At 31.3% G+C, this 17,224-nt stretch overlaps 1 protein-coding gene across 1 annotated transcript; it reads right to left on the bottom strand.

The window, feature by feature from the left end:
• Positions 1–9,233: 9,233 nt before the first annotated feature.
• LOC106356170 (protein RADIALIS-like 4) lies at positions 9,234–9,773 on the bottom strand. The gene has a single exon (XM_013795979.3). It carries the CDS (start codon positions 9,677–9,679, stop codon positions 9,431–9,433), a length of 249 nt encoding a protein of 82 aa, XP_013651433.2. The 5' UTR covers positions 9,680–9,773; the 3' UTR covers positions 9,234–9,430.
• Between the last annotated feature and the right edge of the window lie 7,451 nt (positions 9,774–17,224).

The following is a 17,224-nucleotide window of genomic DNA, read 5'->3' as shown; positions in this document are numbered from 1 at the left end:
TACTTCTAAATTTATATTTTAAAAATATATTAAACCAGATTATTAAACTACGTTTGATCTGGTCGAACCATGTTAAAACGTGACCCAATAGTTATCCGGTCCAGTTTCCGGTCTGGTTTTAAAAATATTAGGGCCACAAAGAGGGCTATCGAAGACTTCCAAGTCAAACAAGCACAAATCATCATTACCAAACAAAGGAAGAGTAAAAACAAGGGTAAAACAAGGGTAAAACAAGCGCAAAGACTATTTCGCGATCATACGCAAAAACAAGGGTAAAATGTGAAAATCATTGGACACTATTTTGTCAAAGAGTTGAACTCTAAAAATATTATGTATCTGGCCCATATTTGTTTTTCCGATAAACCCTATCGACTGATCCGGTCTGTCCCATGAGGATTTAGTGATGCAGAGTGGAATAGCCCGAAAGCATACGACACTGCTTAATCCGAGTTTGGAATACTTTCCGACTTATGTGATGGAGTGCACCGATCATCTGTTACAGCCCACCTGTAGTTTTAAAATCCAAAAAATCCGATACTCGTAGCAACCGATCTTTATCCGAACGTATACTTGAATACCCATATCTAACTGATTAAACAAATAAAAATAATTTTGTTAACCGGTTGAATTCGTGTCACTAATGGAGCAATTTATTTAAACACGTGAAATTATTATGGTTAATATGTAACATAAATGACATCGAATTATCATGGTAATACAATTAATGAAGTAGTTTGTAAGAGTGAAAAAGAAATGTAAAAGATGTAATAAAATACTTAAATGTAAACAATAAATGAAATTTTTAGAATTAGTCAATTGAAAATTTGTAAGAACCTACTTAAAAATAGATAAATATTATTTTGTACTTCAGTTTTAATAGAATAGATAAATACACTAATTTTAAATTAAGTGTATATTGATTTGAGCCTGAATTTCGATAACATATATTTCATTTTTTGGTTGTTAAACAAAAGGCAACTTAAGTTTAGAAGGAAAGAAAACAAAAGGAAACTTAAGCTACGTGATATTTTTATTATGGCACAACCATTGTTTTGGTGGCTTGGTGCAGAAAACGTAACGCGAATAGAATTTACCAAATATGACTTAAAACTTGATTTTAATATAAAAGCCTAATAAAATTATAACCAGCCATTTATGACCAAACAAAAAAACAGAATTCATTTTTACGAATACAATTCTGTAAAGTCTTTTGAAGTTTTTAAGTATTTTGAGGTTCTGTAAGTCTTCTGGAAGACTTAAAAAAAGTATTCTCATACAGTACATCTTAAAAGTAATTTATAAATTTTATAAGAAAAATTTTGATGGGAAAAAATTGAGATCATGTAGTTATAAGCATTTGTAAATGATATAAATTAAGATCTAGTAAAATTGAATTGTTTTCAATATAGATGAGGAATGCAGTGTGTCATGGTATTTTTTACTTAAGAGTTTGGTAACATATGTTGTAGTATTGTATGTATTCTTAGGATTAGATTTTAGAAATTAATTGTTTTCTGAAAAACTCGATTTTGACTTATATGTGTTTAATTTTGTGTATATTAAACACTTTTTAAGTTTAATGAAGTGTTTGTTTCTATTTAGTTAGTTATTTGAGTTTAGAATTTATATTTAGGGTCTAGACAACATCCATGAAGTCTTCTGATGAATATTATTTTATCGGTTAGAAGACTTCCCTGAAAGTCTTCTAATTCTCGCTAAAAATATTTTTAGTTTTCCGATAAAAATATTGAAGTCTTCTGGACGAATAGTAAATTCCTAGAATACTTTCAAGTAAGTCTTCTAGGAGATCTTCTAAAAGAAGACTTACTTGAAAGTCTTCTGAATCGATAATATTTGACATTATTAGAATTTGTGTCTCTTTATATAAAGAAAACTAGTGTTTGCCCGCTATTTTGCAGGTAGTTATATTATATATGGAAATATATATTATCTTTACACTGTTATAATTTTTGAATAATAATTAAAAATTAAAAAATTAATTTTTAATTTCAAATATTTGGATAATCAAAAATTTATTATATATTTTTAGAAGATATGTGAGATTTAAAATAGTTCGAAAAATTTAGTCATTAAAAATCTTTCTCTTACAGAAAAGAATATTATAATTAATTCAGAAAATTGATTATAGAATTACTTTATTTTTTAGTTTAACACATGAAAAAACTGAAAATACTCTAGCTCTCAAGAGAAACAAAAAAGTGTGTCTTTTTGTGTAACTCCAATATGACCAATACAATGATCGGAAACTTTTATCATGAAAGATCTTTTGTAAATGTTTTGTGTGGGCTTTAAAAACATGAAAGTTATAATAATTTCTTACCTACAAATATAATTCTTATAATAGTATATAACCATTAAATTTATTTCTATAAAGAATGCTAAAATATTTTATTTAATTATATATAACTAATTGATAAAAGTAAATAAATTGATAAAACATATATATTATTTCTCTAATTCAACAATTAGTTACCATAAATCATTATTTGTAATATCATTTGTGTTACTTGGTAATTTGTATTAATTAGTTCTAAAGTTACCTTATATTTTGAGATCTGATTAAAATAATAACTAATAAATGTTAATAACCAATCAAATTATAACTATTTTTAAAAACTTAACCTATTAAAGACACATAATCAAAAGTCAATTAAGTAGCTTCTCAATTAATATATAGTATGATTTATCTCTTTAAAACTAAGAATAAATTTGGTTAAGATAAACACAAAAACATGTATTAGGAAAATGATAGTTTAAACAATTTTTCTAATAATTTTTTCCAACTCACATTTTCTCACTCATTTTTTTAATTTAGTGTTTAACATAAAACTCAAATGAGATAAGCAAACAAATTCTTCCTTAAATTATCTCTAATCATCACACTATTTTATCAAACACTAACTCATTCAACCAAATTTTTTTAACTAAAACTAATCATAGTTTACATATCTTTTAAAAATATTGTTTTAATTTATTTTAAACTAAACTAAAACGTACCTATATTAATTAAATCTGATTAACTAATAAGAAAAAATTATATTTCAATTTTTAAATAACCAAATGTCGTTATTTTACGCATATATACTTAATATTAATGTGAAATCGAATATTATATGAAATAAAATATTTTTATTTGTATAAATTTTATTATCTTACATTTTAAAATTTATTATAGTGTAAAAAATACATCTCATTAATTTTTAAATAATTTTTTATTACTTTTAATTTACATTATATTTTCCATCTTTGACTTTAACAATTGTAGAGATGATCATTTTTATTGAACTTCCTTACTAAATTTATCTTAACATTTTAAAAACACGTAAAACTAATTAGTTCACATTTATAGTAACACAAAAAAAGTCATATACCTCAAGAAATAAATAAAAATTAAATACATAAGAATATAAAAAAAAACAGAAACCCAACAAACATATTTTATTATTCTTCCTTCTTGTTCTTTTATTTATGTCTCCTTTTTTTCCTATTAAAAATAAGCATGCTAATTTTACTATAATCCATGAATTATATTAATAGAGTATTAACTGTAGAAAAATCCTGTGAAAAATACTTTGAATAATATAATTAAATGACTTAACATTTAATAAATTAAATGAATTACCAAATAATATAATTTTAAATGACTTATCATATAATAATGTTAATTCATCTGGTTATATTAATAGATGAATTAAATAAACTTTTTCTTGATTAATATACGTTTAAATAACTTACCATATAATTTTAATGTTTTAAAATATAAAAATATTTTAATCATTTCGAAAAGTGATAACACATATATTATATCACATTGTCATTGGAAAATGATTGGAATTTCTTAGAATTATATTTTTGACTGGTTTGCATTCATTTTACATAATTTTATACTATTTATATACTGAATGAGTGAATTTGATTAATAATATTAAGTTTTGATTAATTAGTTTTCTAAAATCTGTGATTTATTTTATTCACTACTAATATAAACATAATAAAAATCGTTTTTATAATTGTTTCTATAGAATCATATGTATTTATATGTATCTTATCCATTTATATAATGTAATCAAGATATTTAATTATTTCTAAAATAAATTATGTTAATTCATCTATATTTAAAATGCTTAATTGTATGTTTGGAAACATAGAGGAATTAAATAAACTTTTTCTTGATTAATATAAGTTTAAATAACTTACCATATAATTTTTTTTTAATATATAAAAATATTTTAATCATTTCTAAAAGTGATAACACATATATGATATTACATTGTCATTGGAAAGTGATTGGAATTTTCTAGAATTATATATTCGACTGTTTTGCATTCATTTGACACATTTTTATACTATATAAAGTGAATGAGTGAATTTAATTAATATTATTAAGTTTAGATTAATTAGTTTTCTAAAATCTATGATTTTTTATTCACTACTAATATAAACATAATAAAAACCGTTTTTATAATTGTTTCTATAGAATCATATGTATATGTATCTTATCAACTTATATAATGTAATCAAGATATTTAAATATTTCTATAAACAAATTATGTTAATTCATCTATATTTAAGATGCTTAATTGTATGTTTGGAAACATAGATTAGATTAGGTAATTCTATGAATAGTTTCATTTTAAGAACTTTAATTAAATAAATGAAAAATGAAAAACCATCAACCAATCAAATTATAAAAATTAAATGGAGAATTCTTCTATGAGCGACACGTCAGCATAAATCACTAAAGTGACTTCTCAATTAATATATAGGAGAATTTACACATTTTCTCTTTTCCTTTCAATTTGATGCTACAAAAAAGTAATGTTTCTCATTCTAAAACTTTCAAACCTCTCTCTAATCTATTTTAATTTAAAAACACCAAACTTTATATCAATTTATTGTTATTTCATATCTTCTCACTGATTTATTTGTTTTACATGTTTTTCATTACATGGTTCTTATCTTCTACTACTTTAAAGGTAGATCCATAAATCATTTTTTTTTTCATTTAGTAACTTCTTTTGTTTAATTCTCTTATCATTTGAAAACTCTTTTGGTTGTTTTAAGTCTTACTTTATTTTTAAAGTTTTTCTATGTTTTGAAGTCATTTGAATGCTTTTGAATAAACATATTTTTCAAATCTGAGACAGACTTGGAAGACTTTCAGGGAAGTCTCCTAACATTTAATGCACTACAAGACATTCTGGAAGACTTCTAGCGGAGACTTCTCCCATGTTTGCTCTTTCATTACAGATCTGAGTGTTTTGGTAATTTTCTATGGCTGATTTTTCTTCATTTGGTAACATATGGTTGCTTAAAGGTCTTATCTTTTTCAAAATTTATCATTTTTTGAAAATATCAAAATTTATATCATTTATCATTTTTTGTCTCATGTCATTCTCACTAATTAATCTTCTTTTGTAGGTTTTTCATTACATGGTTTTCATCTTCCACTCCTAAATCTATAAATTATATTATTTTAGTTGGTAACCTCTTATTGTTTAAAGCTCTTACATTTTAAAAACTCTTTTGGTTGTTTTAATCTCTTACCTTATTTTTGATGATTTTCTATATTCTAAAGCCATTTGAATCCTTTTAGATATTCATATTTTTCAGATCTGAGACAGACTTGGAAGATTTCCATAGAAGTTTTTTTGAAAGTCTTCTAACATTTAATGCACTAGACGACTTTTTGGAAGTTTTCTGTCAGAGTTTTCTCCCATGTCAAGTGGAGTTCAATATTGTCTTTGTAGATGAATGATCTATAATAGTTTTGTTTATGGTCTGTTTTGTGATTTGTATGTGTACTCTTTTAGTTGTGAATTCTTTTGTAAATTTGAAGAGTTATTAATGAAAAAAAATTGGCAAAATATGTTCATGTCTACAATTATCTTGCCAAAAGTACTTGACATTATTGAAGTTATTGACAAAATAAAACAAAATTGGTCAAATTTACTACAACTAAGGGAAAAAACTTATAAAGAATACTTAGTCAAATTCACAAAAGATCAAACATTACATTAGTCAAAACATATAACAATTTCACTAGAATTCTTCTAGAAAGTCTTCCAGAAGACTTCTGGGATGTCTTCCGGAACACTTCTCGGAAGACTTAAATTTCAAACGGAAAATTTAAAGCAGAAAATTTAAATATAAGCAGAAAAATTAAGATTAAAATAAAAACGGGAAATTCAAATTGTAAGTAAAAATTGAAATTTTAAATTTCATGAAAGTTAAAAGTATATATTATGATCTAAGAAGACACATTAAATCACATGACTCGATATTCTTGAAATCTTTTAACACTTTTGAAAGTTCAAAAACATATCTTAAAGTTAAATTTGAAAATACAAGTTTTACAAAAACTAATGTAGAAGACTTCCCTGTAAGTCGTCTAGAGAAAGTCAAATTTCTAATACAATCCGGTCAATTGCAAAACTAACATGTTTATCCTAGACGACTTATCGGGAAGTCTTCTCTGGTATTTTCGAGATTTTTTGTTAACACAGAAAAGTTGGAAGACTTCCAGAGAAGTCGTCACTAGAAAACTTACAGAAAGTCAATTGCAAACCCTATGCATTGACCATAAGACTTCCGTGTAAATTTTCTCATCTGGAAGTCGTCTCAAGAAAACTTACAGAAAGTCAATTGCAAAACCTATGCATTGACCATAAGACTTCCGTGTAAGTCTTCTCATCGGAGAAGACTTACATGGAAATCTTCTTACGGACATATCTGGAAAAAAAATTGATTTCATAGCTGCAACTATTAAGATAATTTGCTTAGATTCTTCAACAACACAAAACTTCACCACCTAAGCAAATTACTTGTTAATGACCAAAAATCATGAGCTTGAATGGCTCTATGAACCTTAAAAAATTTAAAATCAAAATCTTGGGGTTTTTAGATAAATATAAATGGAAAGTGAAAGAGATGTTGTTTTAGTGCATAAGAAATGAGATAGGAGGAGCGAAAATCAAATTTTAGGTGTATTAAAAGCTTTAATTGGTTGTTCATGGTGGTTGTGTATTCATGAAAATGACAATATCGTAAATACTTGATGAAGATGAAGATAATGGAGTAAAAATACTCATTTTTGAAAAAAAAAATAATAGTATTTTCGTAAATAATCCGAGCTTTTGGGATGAATATGACAAATGAAAGTTTCAAAAAAATCAAGGATTAATTTTGTGTTTGACTTTAAATTTTGAGTTATATTTGCAAAAAGCCCGTATAAATAACTTCAAATATGTGTTCCACTTCCACGAGTTATATTTTTTAAGATGCTTCATATTCAATACGCAATTGTTTTTTTACTTTAAGAGAAGTGCTATACACTACTATTAAATTAATATACTTTTTAAAGTGAGCCACACAATTCAAATCAGTATTTAAATGATTTTTAGCCAAAAAAAAAAACAGAATTATTAATTATAAATAACATAATGTTGCTGTTACTTTCAAATAACTATCTTCCCATTATAAACTATACCACATTATACTTTTCATTATAAAGAATATGTTTAATTCTTCTTTAATAAACGAACAATTGTATTTATGTAAAATAGACCTAATTAGTTAAATTTAAACTGATAAAAACTAATAATTTGTAGAATTTAACTGGTGTAGACTAGAAATATGGGTTCCATAATCTGTATATAATATATTTATTATAGTTAAGATTTGCAAGATTTTGAATCACAAGATCGGTTAAGTTATATTCATTTTTAAATACAATATTCACAACTATATATGCAATTTTTACTATCATATCTCAACTATATATTCCATACTGTTAAATAATCTATTATTTTTTTAAACTAATAAAAGATTTAGGTTTCCAAAATCTCTTATGTATGAATATTTTAGTTATAAGTACCGAACAAAAAAATACAAACATTTTTAATAATATTTTTTTTAACCAAACAAAGACAAATATGTTACATTGAATTGAAATACATAACTACAAACAAATTTAAGCAGTTAATTTAAGATATTATTTATCAAAATCTACACAGTATATTTTTGATTGTATATATACAATTCATAAAACTGTTAAAGTTGCTATTATTATTGAAAATTTCATTTATAAATGATCTCTTATGATCTTAGATAACTAATGTTATAGATAGATTTCACAAATTTTATAAATAGACTATCCCATCACAAATCTATACCTAAAATACAGTTGATTATTCAGTTATCTATGCTATTCACAGAAAATTTAGACCTAGCCAAAAATGTATATTTTTGGCATCAAATGATATTACTCTTAATATTTTAAATTTTTATAATATTGGCATCCGCAAAATATTCTAAATTTCAGAATTTTATACGATTAAAAGCTACAAAAATATACACCTTTAATTCTAAAAACCAGCACCAAGCCTGCTTATATAAATATCGGATTATTGTTCATATTTTTATGTGTAATTTTTACGGGTTGTTTTATCAAACATACAAAGGTTATAAAGTACGCGATATGTTGCGTAAACCTATAAACTCTTAAATTATTATAAGAATATTAAACAAATTTTAACTAATATATATATATATATATATATATATATATATATATATATATATATTTCTTTTTAGCGTTAAATCATAGAAACATAAATTAAAACTTGTGCAATACGTTTCAATAAACAGATAATTATATTTTCATTCTCATATAATTGTATTGTTATATTGTTTTATAAAATAATAAGAAAAATTAAACTTTGTAAATGATTGTATCTTATTCTATAAAATATAAATGATTATAAAGTATTATGCTTCATTAAAAATTAAATATTATAATTTCATCTTATATTCGATTTTAGTTACTAACATAAAATAAATTAGATACACAAATTAAATATAAATTATGAACAAAACTTAAAATCATATGGAATTTGTATAAAATTATAATTTTTGTTAAATATATTTTTGTTAACAAAAATAATAATTCAAAATCTAGTTGAAAGTTAAAATTATAAGAACTTATCCTCCTTTTTTGGTCGAAGGATATACGTTAATCCGAAGGGTTCATAGTTAATACCCATTTCAAATTCGAAAACATTCATTTTCTACTTTTTATTTTCACATCAATGATTTGTTTTACTTGGTTTTAGTGTGGACTTCTCTCTTTATTGATCTCATGATATGCTACGCAACTTGCTTTGATTGTGTTCCATAAAACGCCCAAGATAAACTTGATCTTCTGTCTAGACTGTATGAACTCAAATTTAAATAGATAAGATTGGGATGGAATAGAGAGATTATTACATAGTTGGAAACCGAACAGAAATAATTAAAAGCCAATAATATAGGCAATAACATCGAATTTTCTTTTACATATAGATGCTCTTAATGTCTTCTTCTGGATGTGAAGGCATGTAGTTATTTCTTAAGAGGAATCTCAATGGCTTCAATTAGTATTACGGTACCTAGGTTGTGGATAACGTCCTGATTCAATGTCATTCACATCTCTAATGAGCAACTCGTAGTGACTTTTCACCTCTTCTGCTGATTTTCCACCAACTGCTCTTGCAACGTTTTGCCATCGGTCAGGAGTATCCTTGTCGTATGTAGCCAATGCCACTTCGAACTGCTTGTCTTGTTTAGCTGTCCATGACGAGTTTGAGCTCCGGGAAGTGCTAATTGAGTTGGAAGCCATTAGTGTGAAAATGTGGAAGTGTATATGAGTTTTGAGAAGTTGGGTTTGTATTAACGATGAAGATCAGGGTTGATTTGGGTTTAGCTGATGAGAGTGTGGAGCTCCTTATATGTAGGACGAGAAAAGAATATAAGCCAGTTGGTGGAATATATCTTTTGAAAAGAGAGATTTTTAGAGTGACCCAATATTCTTTTAGTAACCACATATATTTAGTGACGGGACAATTTTTTTTTGGAAAGAAGCTGCTTTGATGATTATGACGATGATCATTAGAGTATAATCCTTTAGAAGGTCTAGCTAATAGTTGGCGGAATTGCGATATTCTTTGACCACTGCTATAGAAAATCAGGATGCTTCCTTTTCTTGATAGTGTCCGTACAGTAGACCAACAAATAATATTGGACCCTCCCTACCTCTTTCAGCATTTTTGATCTTATCATCATTATGAGCACTAGGGTCGGATTAAACCCCTATCGTATCAGATACTACTCAAAAGCATGTGATGGCTAAGCTTATGTTTAATATTCATCTCGTGTGATTGCGATATAATTATGTATTAGAGTTCCTCTTTGCATCTCTTGGATTAACGATTAAATGATATGTCTTTTCGATGATTAACTCTGTCGACGATTCCCTTCCATCGCAAGGACGATAACAAGAAGCGAATATTTGCCATTATTGGTGTCAAGCTTCTTGAGCAACTTCAGGTAATCTTACATTTACTGGTTTATATTGGGCATCTCTATAGAAAAAAAAGGAACATCTTCTCGTGTGTACTAAACCCCTATTTATATCCGATGCTTTAGCTAGTAGGTGTACGTCAGAACATGATTCCAATAATTACACAATAAGACAAATCTCAGACGACACACAGTACTAAGATTTTGTACTTTGGCATAATCAGAGATTTTTAACCCTCTAAAACCGTGGTCCCACGGAACAACATTCTTTGACAATGATAGGTCCATTTATGATGATTTTTTCATCAAGGAAACCAAAATAAACTATTTCTTCGTGCAGCCTCTTCTAAACTAGTTTTTCTTACGTTAGCTCTTCTTGCTGTTTTGTTCTTGCATGCATAAACTTAATCGAAATGAGAAACAGGAAAGGCAACACATTTTTGGGAATATTCAGGTGTTCCTGTCTTCTTTTTCCTCCTTTGAACATGGTTAAAGAATCGGACAAATACCAAATCTTGGGATCTTATCTTCGAGAGATCTTCTGCGCCTTTCTTACGCTTGTTGTGTTCCTTTGTTTAAAACATTGTTCAATCCTCAGATTCTTCGACTACTGAGAAGTTATTTTCTATATTCTAGAAATAATTGTTGGGGTTATTTGTGAAATAACAGAAAACAGAATAATTAGTTTTTTAGTGAGAGTCGCGGCCGCCTCTCTCTCTCTCTAGGGTTGGGCCGTCTCCCTCTCTAGGTGTTGGGCCCGGTTATGGACATCCATCAATTGATTTATAACACTCCCTCTTAGATGCCATAACTATACAGGGATTGTAATACGCTTAATGTTGCCTCATTAGAACCTTATCAGGAAAACCTAGTGGGACAAAACCATGATGAAAGAAAAAGAGTACAACACGTACTACTCCCCCTGATGTGAACATCAGTGAAGGTCTTTTAGCCTACGCATCCCAATCTGATGCGTGAGTTTCCTGAACGTGCAGGTCGGAAGTGCCTTAGTAAATAGGTCGGCTAAATTGTCACTGGATCGTACTTGGACGACCAGGACCTCGCTGGCTTTCTGAAGGTCGTGCGTGAAGAAGAACTTTAGACAATATATGTTTCATCCTATCTTATTTAATGTAGCCGTCCTTGAGCTGAGCAACGCATGTAGCATTGTCCTCATACATCACGGTTGGAGCCTTGCTCTTGGCCATCCCTCAATAAGCTCAGACATTTTGGGTCATCGACCTCAACCAGACACACTCGCGGCTGGCCTCATATATAGCCAATATTTCCGAATGATTGGATGATGTGGCCGGGATGGTCTGCTTCATGGACGCCAATGTAATCTCGAAATTTAGTTCCTTGTAGGATGTATTTTATCCTGTCTCAGTCCCATATGTTCAGACATGACCTAAACCTAGACAATAGGTTTACATCAATACTCATGTCCGGATGTGTATGATACGACAAATACATCAAGACAAGGCGCCAACAGTACTTAAGGTAATGGACGTGTATGTCTTTATTTCCAGTGCCTCATGGTCGAACATGAGCTAAACATATAAGAGATTCACGTCTAGAACACATGTTCGGCCTAGTATGGCTTGCCTATAATATCAAGGCGCCAATGGCGCTTGGGTAAGGAACTTTACCGGACCAAGGACATATTTCTTGTCCTTCTTGGGACCAAAGGATCCGTGTCCAAGTCAAGGATACCCACGACCATGTCCTTCTTGGGACTTACAATAGGTTTGTGTCCGGACCAAGTGACCTTATGGGAAAACACATTGAGCGAGCTTTGGTCCATGTTTAAACCGTTTGAATACCAATTCGAACCAAGGCAAGGTGGTAGCGACTCAGCATGAAAAATGCGTCGCACCAGGGTTCAAGCAACATATTGGTACCCGATCGAGAAGGATAGATTAAATATCTCCTCTCGGCCTCACGAGAGAGTCTCGTGGGAGTAGTTGCCTTAACTATACAGCAGCAACATATTCTGCTATGCTGAACCCTTATCTAATAGATCTGATGTCGGGGATGGTTAATCTGAATTACCATTCTATAAGTCCTTTGATGATTATCAATATTGTTCTCGAAAACTTGCTGTTCTTTCAGCTCAGTACCCTCTAGTACTTTCATTATCCAGTGGACCATATAAATATGCAGCCACTACATCAATTTACTGCAAGTCTAATTTTTTTTCTCTTATATAGCCAGACTTTTGAGAAATTTAAAAGTAGTTGCATCCACCACATGGGAGTATATCTCCTCATAATCTATTACTGGTCTTTGTGAGAATCCTTGTGCAACATCAGCTTTATATCTCACGATTTCTATTCCTCACAAGACCCATTTATATCCACTGGTTTTAACATCATATGGCGTCTTAATCATATGGCCAAATACGTCTTTCTTCTTTAAACTATTTAACCCCACGTTTCCATTCAATCCAATCTGTTCTACGAGTGCGCACTCTTATATTGACGTGGGTTCATGATCCTCGCTTATATTCATATGTTCAAGTGCTACATTTTATCACCTTATGTCGACATTCTTTATATGTTCCACTATGTTCCAGACATGATATAATCGATTGAGATTCATTATTATCAGGACCTTTAATACTCTGCAGCTTGGCGTCCCAAGCTACATTGTTTGGTGCCTGTACCTTAGAGCCGGTCGGCCTTTGTCTATGTCTGGGATGGTTTTCTCAACCTCGGATTTTATCATTATATGCACCTTTCTCTTTTGTTTCCGAGGATTCTTAACTTTTGGAACTTATTGGTCTATCTTGTATAGACTCTGTAGCAACTTGACTGTGTCTCTCTTGGACATCAATTTCGTTGGTGCTTTACAAGCTGGTTTATATATGACCTAGTCATTCTTTTTCGGGTCAGCAAATGTGTCAGGCATTTGATTAGCTAGCTTTGTAAATGGATGTCTATTTCACATTCTTTAGTCCGAGGATCTTGCCAAGACATTGATTTTACCAGCTTATTACTTTCTCCCCCTAATGTTGGATAGTCGGATTCATTAAACTTGCAATCCGTGTTCTTGGCCACTAAATAGATCACCCATTTTTGGCTCAAGGTACTTCATTATTGTGGGAGATTCATATCCAACATATATCCCCATCCTCATCCTCTTCTAAGGATCCATCTTAGACGGCACATATATTTGTGGTGGCTTATCCAAATATCTCAAGATGGTATATATCTAGCTCATGACCCGTAATAAATTTGAGATAGGAATATCTATGCTCACTCAAAATGGTCTGATGCTTGCATGTAAATTCGTGTGTCCCCAAGCCTTGGACTGAGAGTTTGGACCTATGGCCAAAACAGATTTATAAAAGGATTCAGCCAAGCTATATATATAGTATGGACATGTGCGGATTTGTCCTCACTGCCCCCTCATGGACATACTATAATCTTTAAGTGCTTGGGACATCATGGCCTAATGAGTTTCCCTTGTGTTCATGCGACACACGTGAGATTCTATGGGATAACTCTTTGTGCCCTTTCCAATATCAATTTCGCATCATGTTTTGGACCAGGATGGCCAATCCGGTCATACCATAAAGTGTATAATTTTGTGAGTAAACCATTCTGGTTACCATGGCTTTTGCCTCTATCATACTGATCTTGGCATAGTCTAGATCAATAGATAATGCAGGTATAGTCTAGATCACTTTTCTATGACCTTGGGCAATTTTTCATAACTCTGGATGAACTTTTATTTCTTTTTTCCCATTGTATCATTGTGGAAACCATTCTTATATCTCTATATAATCTCAATGGGTTTCTCTGGGTGAATATAAAGAATTTAAATGCTTGCCCTTACACATATCTGGCCGTAGCCCTTAATGTGTACCATACCCGCAATTTATAAACTCAAATTGGTGTTTTCAATAATAAAATGATTCATTTATTATTAGAGTTTAAAATAAGTTTTAAAGAAATGGCAACATGGAAATGAAAACACCAAATCAAAGGACATCAAAATCTAGATTACAAATGTTGAAATCAATCTTCAGTCTTTTAGACAATCTGAAGTTTCATAATCCATGGGATCGTCCTTTTCATGATTGAAGTCATTTTCATCATCTTGATAGATCATATGGGCTTCAGGATTCTTCCCTTTCAAACTCTCTTGATAGAGGTCAACTAGATGCTTGGGAGTCCTACAAGTCTTAGCCCAATGATTGCCCATACCACATCTATGGCACACTGATTTGCTTGAGTTGGTCGAGTGTTGAGGTTTGAACGAAGATCCACGGCCGCGACTATGGCCTCGTCCAAATGAGCCACGATCATGTCCATGATCTCGTCCATTCTGATTCCCTCGTCCGCGGCCAAAGGAACTTCGGCCACGGCCACGTCCGTTTCTACTTCCTCGACCACGGCCATGATAGCCGTTTCCTTGGACATGGTGGGACTCTTTATTGTCCTCAGTGGTGTGTGCTTCAGGTGGTGCTGCTGAGCCAACATGTCTCATCTCACTGTTTCTCATTAGTAATTCATTGTTCTGCTCAGAGAGCAAGAGACAAGAATATAAGATCAGCATAGGTCTTAAAACCTTTCTCACGGTACTGTTGTTGTAACAGCACATTGCTTGTGTGGAAAGTAGAAAAGGTTTTCTCAAGCATATCCTGATCCGTAATACTTTCACCACACAGTTTCATTTTAGAAACGATCTTAAACAGTGCAGAGTTATACTCGTCCACGGACTTCTAGTCATGGATTCTGAGATCCCTCCAATCAGACCGAGCCTTAGGTAAGATCACCGTTCTCTGGTGATCATATCTTGATTTCAATTATGTCCAAAGATCTAGTGGATTCTCAATGGTTAGATACTGATCCTTGAGACTCTCAGATAGATGATGATGAATGATCAAGATGGCTCTGTAACGATCCTACTCATTGGCATTATTGTTCTCGGTGATACATTCACCGAGGCCCTTGGATTTCAGGATGATCTTAGCATCGAGCGCCCATTGAAGGTAATTATCTCCAGAGAGATTTAAGGCAGCAAAATCCAGGTTGTTGATTTTCGACATCTAAAATCATAGATTAAATCTTTAGATCTTTAGGAATAGGGTTTAAATAAATAGGGTTTTATGTTTAAACAATCAAGCAAGCCTCACGTCCAAGATCTATGCTTCACGGCCAAGAAGAAGAATCCATACGGCCAAAGCAGAAAAACAAACCACACGGCCATTAGATTCAATTCAGAATTAATGCATATAGTTTGTTGTGTAATTGCAATCCTAGCATACATTGTTTCTATCAGTTCATACAATGCAATCAAAACAAACAAACCTCTCGGCTAAGCAAAAGAACAAGCCACACGGCAACTTGATTTAATTCAATACCATTCCTAGAATAAAGTTCTAAGTGTAATTTGCAATCAATCAGTTGTGATCAAGTTAGGGTATAAATGCAACAAGGCCACACGGCCACAAGATATGATCTAGAACAATTAACCTAGAATACAACAAGGCCACACGGCCACAATCCAGATTCGATTTCAAAATAATCTAGACTAGGTTATTAGAGTTTCAGTTTAAACAAGCCAAACAATTCAGATTCGAGTTTAAACAATCCTAACAATAGTTCTAGGTGATCAATCAATCAATCAATATTCAAAATCAAACAATTGAAAACCAATTATCAGATTAGGGTTTAGGGAATCGATTTGATCTTAGATCAAAAGGGGTTTGATTTGAGATTCAAAACCATTAGAGGCTTTGATTTTAATTGATCAATGGATAAATCTCGATTTTAGGGTTTAGGGGATCGAACTTATAGAGCTTCGATTTACTCATTAGGGATTGATCTATTATCCTATGGCTTTCATCTTTAGAGATTAGGTTTTAGGGTTTCAATATTTACAATCAACCAAATTTTATTCTATGTTCTTAGAATTCGAGTTACCTTTAGTTTAGTAGATTGTTGAAACCGAACCACCAAGATGAACCTCGAGCTGGACAGGAACGAACGCGTGCTGGACACGAGCTGGTTGCTGTCGGATCGCGAACGGCTGAGACGGAGAACGCCGTCAACTGCTACCTGGGACGTTTGTTGGCTTCGCGCGTCTACGAGATCGAGGCGTCGGATGCGAGCTGGTCCTTTGGGAATGCGAGCTGGCTGAGACGGAACAGGGAACGCCTAGGGTTTAGGGTTCGTCGGGTTTAGATCGTCGCCGGCTTAGGGTTAGGGTTTCGTCGGATGCGCCGGCTAAGTTTAGGGTTTTAAGGTTTGGCGATTTTAGGCTCATGGTGTTTAGAGACTCGTGCTGATAATGTGTTGTAAAACTTAGGATTTAGAATCTGTAAGTTCTTATTCATTAATCATAAAGTGTTCCCTTTATATAGGGGATTACAAGATAGATAAAAGGAAAGACATAGTATGGAAAGTACATAATATGGAAAGAGTACAAATACAAGGAAAAGGAAATAGAGTTTCCTTTTCTCTAAAGCTTAAGCCGCCTCTCTCTCTCCTCAAGTCGCAGCCGCCTCTCTCTCTCTCTAGGGTTGGGCCGTCTCCCTCTCTAGGTGTTGGACCGTTTATGGAACGGGCCGGTTATGGACATCCATCAATTGATTTATAACAATTTCTGTTTTATTGTTCTATTCTTTTATTACTTTCATATATTTCTACATGAACTTTGATGGTGTGTTTCTTCTAACCGAACTTGGAATCGCAACGCCGGTGATTTAGGGTATGACTGGTTTCCCCGCTACCACCCGCAAACACAGCTTTTGCGGTTGGTGGCGGTTGTTGGTGTTTTGCAACAATCATTCAAACCGCTCTAAACTGCTTCAAACCGCTCTAAACCGCTTCAATCCGCTCTAAACCTCATAAAT

This window comes from Brassica napus, chromosome A7, assembly GCF_020379485.1.
Source record: "Brassica napus cultivar Da-Ae chromosome A7, Da-Ae, whole genome shotgun sequence".
Taxonomy (NCBI): Eukaryota; Viridiplantae; Streptophyta; class Magnoliopsida; order Brassicales; family Brassicaceae; genus Brassica; species Brassica napus.
Note: the sequence above shows the minus strand (reverse complement) of the source record. Positions and strands in the feature narration are given on the sequence as shown.